Below are 10100 nucleotides of genomic sequence, written 5' to 3' on the forward strand. Positions count from 1 at the left end.
TCAAGTTTACGCCTTATCCCCGTTTTTCGGAGTAAATTTCGGAGAATCTCGTCTCTCTTGAAGCAATAGACGAAACCTTAGAGACGAAACAAACAAAATGACATTAATGGATTAAAAAAAGTAAATTTTGAACAGAGACGGTTTTTCTTTTATACCTCTCACTTTTTCCTTCATTAATTTGTTTATTTCACTGTGTATCTTAGACTATTTTTATTATTTTCCTTTATTTTTTTTCATTCTTATTGTCCATGCATTACTCAAGAGTTTTTTCCTTTTTCTCTTGGCTTTTCGCGGTAAGCGTTTTAGCCACTTACAAAGTGTTTTGATTGACTTGTTTTTAAAACGTGGAAACTTTTATAGTATCATGAAATGGAATTTGGAAACGGGATTTGAAACTTGGAGAAAAAGTGAAAAAGGGATCAAGCGAGGAATTATGAGATGTAAATAAACATGGTATAAATATAGAATGAATATCATATTATTATTAGGCAGCAGTTAAATTTCTATATTATTTTCTAAAATAAATTTAGATAAATAAGTATATATAGAAAAGTTACTGGACAACAACAAAAGATTCACACATTATACTCGATGGTTTCACATAATTTTAACTGTAATTAGGTTACATACTCAACAGATGTCACCATTAGTAGCAGTAGAAAAGATTATTTTATTGACAGGAGTAGCAAACTTGATAACTCTTAATTATTTGATTTAACAAAAATATACACCTAGTTACGTATAACGGCATGAAAAAATGTTATGAATTTAAATTGAGCATGTTTTTCATTAAATTAGTGTTCACAAATTGTAGTTTAGGATAATATAAATTAAATAGTACTTCATGGAAAACGGAAGTTCCTTTAATATTGTCTGTGGTCTATTAACGTTCATAAATACAATGATTTGTTGTCCTTTATCAAAACAATTAATTAAATGACCACAAGTTTTTATTTCATTTTTATGGAACCACAGTACTTTTATACAAAAATAAACATTTCAGTTGTTATGAATCCTTAAATTTGTCTTGAATGGGCAAAAAATATGTAAATATTCGGAAAAAAAAAACTTTGTTTCTAAACGAATATCGTAACGGAAATGCTACGATTTTCGTTGTCTATACCCTATTTCAATTCCATTTCCGCCCGGCATTGACGAGAGACGCATCGTCATTGTGGTGATTTTTAAAGTGAATTTTATTCTGTGATTCTACGGAAACTAGCAATATGTCGTTGCCACGAGTTTACATGGATGTATCTGCCGACGGCACGCATTTAGGAAGAATTGTGATTGAGGTGAGTTTTTAACTAAATAATTGCTAATGTCATCCCGGCCGGCGTGCTAACGACCGGCCACGCTATTTCTCGGGGCGTTTGTGTCCTCATATTACCTTGACAATAACCTATACATGATTGTGAATATTGCAATTTGGGTTATCATAGAAACTAGTCGTATTGTCGTACCTTGTTACAACTTTCTTTACTTTTTCAAATCGTAGAAACGCCTAAGTTTCTATAAATAGTTATAGGTAGGTATGTAGTCATAATTAATTCTCGCCTGACTGAGATTTCCTACACCCATGTGAAGGTCGTTTGTCCAAAGGAGAACTCGTATGAACGGAAGTAAACTGCCATTGGTGCCACTGTAGGTTGGCGAGCAGTTGCCACTCTGTTGACATACATATATGGACAATCATTATATTGTTTCCTGTTTATTTTGTGTTTACACATAACTGCTTGTGCTGGAATGAATTTTGAGCTTAAATGTATTTATCTTTTGCAGTTGAGAACAGATGTCACTCCAAAGACGTGTGAAAACTTTCGTGCTCTGTGCACGGGCGAGAAGGGCTTCGGCTACAAGGGCTCCACATTCCACCGCGTAATCCCCAACTTCATGCTCCAAGGCGGAGATTTCACGAACCACAATGGCACTGGTGGCAAGTCCATCTATGGCGAGAAATTTGCTGACGAAAATTTCGTTCTGAAGCACACTGGCCCTGGTGTCCTCTCTATGGCCAATGCTGGCCCCAACACCAATGGCTCCCAGTTCTTTGTCACCACTGTCAAGACCTCTTGGCTTGATGGACGGCATGTTGTTTTCGGCAATGTGGTGGAGGGCATGGAACTTGTCAAGCAGATTGAGGCTTTGGGCTCCCAATCTGGCAAGCCATCCAAGAAAGTTGTCATCTCTGACTGTGGTCAGCTTTGCTAAACATCATAATTATAAAGTATAACACAATATTTTAAGTTTAAACATAATGTCCTCCCAATGTAATACCTTCCCAGTTTAAAAGGCATACAATGTTTTAAAGTTAAATAAGGGTCATTCCAATATATGAAAATAAAGTTTATAGCTATCTTTTAGGTCGCAAAATAGGGATTGCATTTGTTTCTGTGCATTGTCTGTTCATAATAAATTAACTTATGGAAATATTTGATTTGTATTTATTTTCCTCAAATAAATTTCATTAAAGATTTGGTTTTCAAACAGTATGACTTGTTTGTACATAGTGAAAATGAAATGAAAATGTCTTTATTAACTATCACAAAAGAAACTTATATATATGCCTATGGTCCTACATGTTCTTGAATTTAGTTTCATTTGTGAAAGTCTGGTGTCCATACTAGGATTAACCTGTGTTATAGAGCACCAGGCTCTCACCCTTACACCTGTAAGCAGATGTAAGTCTTAAGCATATGTAAGTGTAGTGTAAATGGAATGGTTTGCTTATCACAAGTTATTATCAATATGCATATATAATTGTATAACTCTCTTTATCTTTGGTAATATCTGTGTGTATGTTAGGTAGTATGAACTATAGGAGATGGAAGTTTTTTAGATACACAATTATCAAAAAAAGTTGAAGTGTCCACGCATGTTGTGATATCGAAATACAGGTTTTTGTTACGGAGACCAAAGTATTGTGTGTAATGTGTTTCTGTTTTAAGTTAAGGAAAATTACTGAATAGATTACAGACGACTGCTGCTCTGAAAAAAAAACGCATTGAGACTTACTAGAAGGTGAATCAACAGTGATGTCATGTACAATGAATAGGTAGATATAGTTAATGACTCAACGAAAGTTATCGTAAATCAAACTTCAGTATACAAATGATGCCTTATACTCGTATACTCACACACACACACACACACACATATATCTATACAAACAAAGTAAATTATAAAATTGCGTTAGCGCTGAATGTGTTTAACGGTGAAAAATTGCATGACAGAGAAGATTTAATAAGTCACTCTAGAAACTTGGTCTTAACTTCTCTCAGAAGAGACACGTGCTCGCCACTGGAACGCTTTAGGATTACTACATTACACTACTGATCCAATTCTTGTATATACATTCAGGTAGATAAGCGTTTATTTACCAACTATTATGCAGCTGAATTATCATTGTAACAATGCTATTACGTAATATACGTATATACTATAGCGAATTACCGCCAAGTGTCATGTTTGTGTTATACTTAAACCTATACTGGATCGAAGTGAGTATTAAGTACCATAAGCTACTTACACGAAGGCTTCCGATCCAATAGAAACTTCGGAATGTAAAGAAATTTACGTAAAGGGTCCAATTGTATTTTGTATCGAATTGTAGACGCGACATTTGCTCGTAACATTATAACAGGAGTTAAGTATGTTCATTTATTTACGTGTATTGTATAGTGTGTACAAAATGCACTTGGAAGAAGGAAAAGGTATTTGATATTATATGTATTGATATGGCACAATAACAGTCAGTTATGTCTTTTTTGTGTTTTATTTATGAAATGAAGTAATTATTATAATTGAACTACTTAACAAGGGCATAGTTCCGGACATTACTAAGAGAAATCCTTTGAAAGTTTTCTAACAAAAAAACGTCAAATATGACTTTTTTTCGTAGAAAATCTGATTAGTCAGTCACCGTACTGTAGTACCAACAATTATTGAAGCGGATTTTTCCAAAAAAATTGGTATGCCTAGGCCTTTTTTCTTGATCCCGAATATGTATATAACCACAGAATTCTAAATAAATATGCGCATTGTATATTTAGTTTTCTGTGTACGCAATCTCAATTTTGATAAAAATAATAGTTGTACCTTTTTTCATTCCGACGGCAAAATAGTAAGGTAAGAAATCTTAATAAAAGGTGTGTCAGGTAGTAAAAGGCATAATTTGTAATAATATTACTTAATGCTAAGTCAAATTTACAAGAATTTCTAATAGCTAAGGTATAATTAAACAATAGGTACCTTCTTAAATCAAAGGGAATAAGGTTTAAATTAAATTTTACATTCGTGATTAGTTATATAGTTTGAGTTACATAATGATCCCTATGTAGTTATATTGTTAAAATGTTACTCTATGCATTTATCAAGGTTTTAGAACTAGAAGCAGGTAAAACTGTTTGTGGGGCACGATTTTGATGTCTATACACACTGTAGCGTAGTGCCTAGGCCCTGCGGCGCAAAAAAATAAAATCTTAGGGAGATACCACTCGGGCGTTGCGTCGTCGCAACTGCGTTGATTTCGACGGAACAGCTCGTGCGGCACTCAGTCCGCACGCACTGTGTCAACGCACCGTGTAGCATGTCATTCTGATTTATATAAGTATATGTACGCAGTTGCGACGACGTAATGCCGACGCGACGCCCGTGTGGCATCTCCCTTAGAAGTTTCGAAGAAAATTTTATGATGACTACTACTTTCTGATATTTAGTTACGTCTTCTTACTACACACCACTAAACACATAGCGACGTGTACGTTACCTTGAAAAACATATTTATTCTGTATAAATCGTGCCATTTGACTTAGAATAGTCGTTGGGTAGGTAAGTGTGGTAATATTTAATACGTGCCTGCAATTATTTTTTACTCTATCTATGTTAGATAAGCTGAACATGAACACTATACAGATATTGTGTGTTAGTACAAGCAATATCAGTTACATAGTAATGACTGAGTAGGTGAAAGTGCATAATGTTTGTGTATTATTTATTAGAATATGTAACGCTAAAAGCAGTTAGATATTGGTCACATTATTCATTAGTAAGTAAAACTTCGTAATTACAACGAAAGTGACAATGTGAAACCTATTATAACGAGATTAAGAATCAATTGTGCTTTTCGGTCATTATGTCGACAAAATGACTCACTACAATTGATAATATCAATTTATAACCACAAAATCTAAGGGTAAGTAAATTAAGATTCCCGTGTGCCCTATAAAATATTTTAACAACCGTCTTTTTAAATTGTGGCAACTCTAACTTTAATGAATGATTTTTATTCAAGCACCTTACTTTTTACATAGTTACCTTTACTCAATAGAACATTTGCACTGAAGATTATACAATTCAGTATTATTAATTACTAAATTTGTTTTCAGGTATCAATTGAAAGGTAACGATGTAAACGATAACGGTTTACAATCAGAATTTAATCATGCGATCATAACATAGCTAAGAAGATAGTAAGGCAGGGTCCTAAGAAATGTGAGATCAGATGAGTAGCGTCTGAACCTACGTTGCACAATGATTCAGTGCAACATGATGTGCAGGCGTAGAGTTTCGTTCTTTCTCCGATGACAATGCAACCCGGCATGCAGTTCTTCGTGCAGTTCCGCTCGAGAGCCCACATTTTAAGTGCGGTTGTTGAATTCTCTGTCGATGTCGTGTAGGAGAAACGTTTCACCTGTGTACAAAAATGTAATGTCATTCTTTTATCGTTCATTGCATCAGAACGCGAGTAACGGTACCACAGACTGGTTTTTGATTTATGTGCACTTTTTGATTTTTATATTTTAGATAATAATAATTTTATATGATATTCAGTGACTTGAAAAGTTGGCGTATCAAAAAGCAGCAAGAAAATATAATACAAACTAGACCACATCACAACATCCACATCTGAGGCAGTTTTGTTGTTGTTTGTTTGTTATTTTAAAGTGAGGCCTATCCTGGAAAAATTGCTAGAGAGTTGATTTAGGTGGTACCTACAGACATGTTATGCGACGACCGCCTGATCACATCATGAGTAACCAACCCGTGAGACGTGGTTTACCACGTCTCTTGGGTTGGTAGACAGGCGTGTAGTTTACCATCAGGTTCACGACGTGTTCGTCCCTTCACTTGATATTATAAAAGAAAACCTCAACCTGTAAATCGACACATGTGTGTACTTCTAAAAAAACTATTGAAGTCTAATACAATTGAAATTCATAATCTATGACTAATTGTTTACTTGTATTGTATTTATTAACATTTGTATTATGTCATTGCATATAACAATGTGTAACTAAAAGGTTCGGGCTGAATACATAACAATGAACTTTAGAACAAAAATGTAAGGCATTAAATAGAGTACGGTAGTATAAGTTCGCCTATGTAAAATTGTTTGCTTGTAGAACTATACCCCATTGCGAAACTTGAACCCACTACTTACATAATATATATTTTTCAATGGCAAACCGAAAAAAGCATGATCTATGGGGTCTAACAAAATTTTGTCGCCATAATTGTCAGCTGGTAAACATAGTCACTGAATACGATATCTTATGTAAGTTGTGGGTTCAAGTTTCGTAATGACGTACAGTATCGATTGTGTTCTTCGGTAAAAACATTAAAACTTCGTTAATTTATTAGTTCGGTTGACTATATTTCGTATATTCTGCAATGGTTTATGGTGTGACATCGGATATTGTTGCGGTTTTGTGATGATAACAGTCTGTGGTCGCTGCACTATATCTTACTACCTACTCGCTTAACGCGACGCCGTACTACAATGTGTAGTTAAAATTTTTGTTAAGTTATAATATTTACCTATACTTATTCCCTGTCTAATCTTTGGTCTAATTTTTATTATTTATACATTTCATTTTTTACTTTCAATATTCCATGATATTTGCGTATATTTATTACATGTGGACTAGTATTACTTTTTGTAGCATTAGAGTTCCTTGTGAAAGAGTTCCTTCTGGAAATTACTGCCACCGTAACTATTTCTACCGCCAAGCAGTAATGTGATGTAAGGGTGAAATTACAAGCACATGATATTATCAAGTGACGAGACTAAAAAAATCAATAATCAATAGTCAACTTATATTGGCCCCGTCCCATATAAAATCCGATAGTAAAGGCTTAAAAAGTATTCTACAGTATTTACCTGTACATTTGGGGTAAACGTATCAAATGGCCGTTCTGAAGTTCTGGCTGCTTTGAAGTTTAATAAAGTCTTTCTAGTGTCAGATTCAGACAATAGAAACATTTTGAATTAAAATGTTAAGGCTTCTAAATTTTATACCTCGACGTCCTTCATTTGTTTTCATTTGGTTAATTTTGCAATCGCTTTGAAATCAGACCTACATTTTAAGAACAATGGAGCTCTTTGTTAAAGAGTTCGTCCAGGGAAGTATTGTCACCTTACCTATTTCGGTGCTGGTGAAATAACAGGTACATGGGACAATTTCAATTTATGTCTCAAGGTGACGGGCGCAGTGGCAGTACGCCTCAGATCTTTGTGATTTAAAGCTCTTAGTGGCACTGCTACTGTTATGGTCAGGAGTGTAGCTTACCATGAGGTGCACAACTTGTTTGTCCCATCACTTGATATAATAAAAAACATACATACTACAAAAATTCGTATATAGGTACCTTTTAATACGAGTTCTGACGTGACTCAAAACATAAACAACGTGTAACTATGTAGATATATTATTCCTCCATGTGAAAGGGTAGTTGTACACTGTGTCCGTTTTACATTGTACGTAGACGACTAGCGCTTAAGGTGAATAACGACGAAATGTAAGCTATTGCTGAAGCCGACCAATCGTAAATTCCACAGAAATTAGAAGCGAGGTTTAATGTTACTGTCCCCACAATACTGACCCATTTGCGTTATATTGGTAAAATACTGCCCGAACTACACAACGGGCAATGTATGTTGCAGTTTGCACTATCTTGCGCTGCATAATGAATTGACATTACCCAACAAGCCATCTCCACCGTACGAGGTTTGCAGATTAAAGCCCTTCGCTACCACTTATTTTCCATATTTTTATTATCTACAATAAAAACAATTTAGTTCACGTGAAAAAATCGAGAATGAGATCTAAGACTTCGTGGATTCAAAGGAGCTTCCAATAAGATGGTAAAAGTGTATTATTAGCATGGATGCATAATTTCCATCTACCCCTTTTCATCAACGGGGGACTAGGTGCAGGCTGGGGCCCTATGTTGTGGATATTCTAAAGAATCGTACAAAGCGTTTCGCTTCCACATTACAAGATGAACGGTTATGGAATGGAATTCGATGCCTGCAGACATCTTCCTTGAACGATATAACTTGGGCCTTTTCAAGGCGAGAGTGAATAGGCATTATTTAAGTGTACATGCTCCATCGTTAACCTCATCGTCACTTTTCCTTTACTGTAACCCAGCACATATATTAAAAGTTATAACAGTGAAAACGACAAATGTGGTGTAAATATAATGCTTCAGGAAAATACATATTTTTTCTTACAAATAAATAAATAAATAACGCACACACTCAACGTACACACAAAAATTAAGACTCTGGATATTCAACATTTGTGGACGGTCTTAGAATCCCTACAAGTCGGATCACCTGGCAACACTACTATTCATATTTCATCATTTGGAATAGAATTTTTACGTAACCAATGTGGTCTACGCATTTTAATGTGATGAATAGTTACGTAGAAATAGCCCACAGTTTCACAAAACAGTAATAGCAACGTAACAAAAAAAGAAAAGTACGTAGTGAGAAGGTTAAAGAGTATATTCACCATGCAAACTCTCCTGTCATTATGACACTTGTGGATAAGTGTAGAGCTGTTAGGTTTGAGACTGGCGCAGTCATCATCAGGCGTTTCTGCCTGACATTTGTAACACCACAGCTCATTGTTCGGCCTGGCTGCGGCAGACGTCACGTGTACACTGTCCCGGAGGAGATCGCTCTCACTTTCTGGAATGTATAAGACAGAGGCTTTTAAACAAATTCTTCTTAAGTTACACAATTGTTTGTTCTAGGCAAGTTCCAGTCAACAAAAAGCGATGTTTTATTAGTAACATAGAAGTCTTGTAAAAACTATCTTTACCAACAGCACTGTAGGACATGTGTTCTCTAACATAAGGATATTAGGCCACAGATTGTACTGGGTTGCATTGGGGACTTAATTAACTAAGTTTCACTACTTTTCTATGATATTCATTCATAGGGAAACTCACCACAATTTGGGATCATTACTACGGATGGGGTTCATTACTAGGTATGGTATTGCCTGGAACTACACGTAGTTAGTAGGTCTTTTGAGGTTAGAAATTAATAAAGTTGTAACTGAAAGGTAGTTGTTTGGACGTATGACAATAGTGTTTGTACTTTAGAAACGTACCTACATAATTGAAAAAAACCGTATGATTTGATGCTAAATTATACGTTTTAGAACAATATAAACAAAGAGCCTTTGTACCATAGACAAGGAGCTTGACGTAGGAGATGTTCAGTCCCTAATTGACGTTGACGACGATAGTTTAGAAAATATTTAAGTATGGTTTCGTATTAAGAGTCAGGACTGTCAGCTCGTCTCCTAATAATCAAGGTTTTAAGGTTATTTTGACATACCTGATACGAGGAATGACAGCGAGAGCACGAGAAGAGAGCGCATGATGTTTATACTGAGAAGTGCGCAGGTCCCAGCTTCCGTATCGATCCTTCCATGTCTGCAGCTAGACCTGTTGCTGCTCCCGGTTGGCCCCGCCCACCCCGCGCACGCTTCACCCCTTTGCCCCGAACACTTTGATCGAGAAAAACAATTTCAACTTTCTGAATTTTACGTGTAATTGAAAACTTTTTGAGATTTCTGAATAGATCGTAAGCTGATGGTATGGAAAGGAACAAAGAGACGTACAAGACGAGTTTGCTTTAGGAGGATATTTCCTATAGTGTTGTTTATTATATTTTCTCTATCACTGTATGTAAGTGACAGTTTACTATTTATTTTATTGACTGTATTAAAAGTATGTTTCGTTACGTATAAATCTATTAAATAATGGCTTATTTTGCAATCTTTGATGAAAGATTG

The 10100-nt window shown here is 35.3% G+C and overlaps 2 protein-coding genes across 3 annotated transcripts; one reads left to right on the forward strand and one right to left on the reverse strand.

The window, feature by feature from the left end:
• Positions 1 to 1125: 1125 nt before the first annotated feature.
• Positions 1126 to 2279, forward strand: LOC113232106 (peptidyl-prolyl cis-trans isomerase-like). The gene is made up of 2 exons (XM_026466741.1): positions 1126 to 1295; positions 1783 to 2279. Exons 1-2 carry the CDS (start codon positions 1227 to 1229, stop codon positions 2209 to 2211), a joined length of 498 nt encoding a protein of 165 aa, XP_026322526.1. The 5' UTR covers positions 1126 to 1226; the 3' UTR covers positions 2212 to 2279.
• Positions 2280 to 4116: 1837 nt separating this feature from the next.
• Positions 4117 to 9812, reverse strand: LOC113232107. 2 transcript variants are annotated; one of them, XM_026466742.1, is made up of 3 exons: positions 9641 to 9812; positions 8805 to 8983; positions 4117 to 5692 (listed from the first exon to the last, which is right to left on the reverse strand). In XM_026466742.1, exons 1-3 carry the CDS (start codon positions 9681 to 9683, stop codon positions 5450 to 5452), a joined length of 465 nt encoding a protein of 154 aa, XP_026322527.1. In that variant the 5' UTR covers positions 9684 to 9812; the 3' UTR covers positions 4117 to 5449. The 2 variants fall into 2 exon arrangements, with proteins under 2 accessions (XP_026322527.1, XP_026322528.1); XM_026466743.1 differs by lacking the exon at positions 9641 to 9812 and adding an exon at positions 9247 to 9301.
• Between the last annotated feature and the right edge of the window lie 288 nt (positions 9813 to 10100).

This window comes from Hyposmocoma kahamanoa, unplaced genomic scaffold, assembly GCF_003589595.1.
Source record: "Hyposmocoma kahamanoa isolate Upper Pololo Valley unplaced genomic scaffold, ASM358959v1 66, whole genome shotgun sequence".
Lineage (NCBI taxonomy): Eukaryota > Metazoa > Arthropoda > Insecta > Lepidoptera > Cosmopterigidae > Hyposmocoma > Hyposmocoma kahamanoa.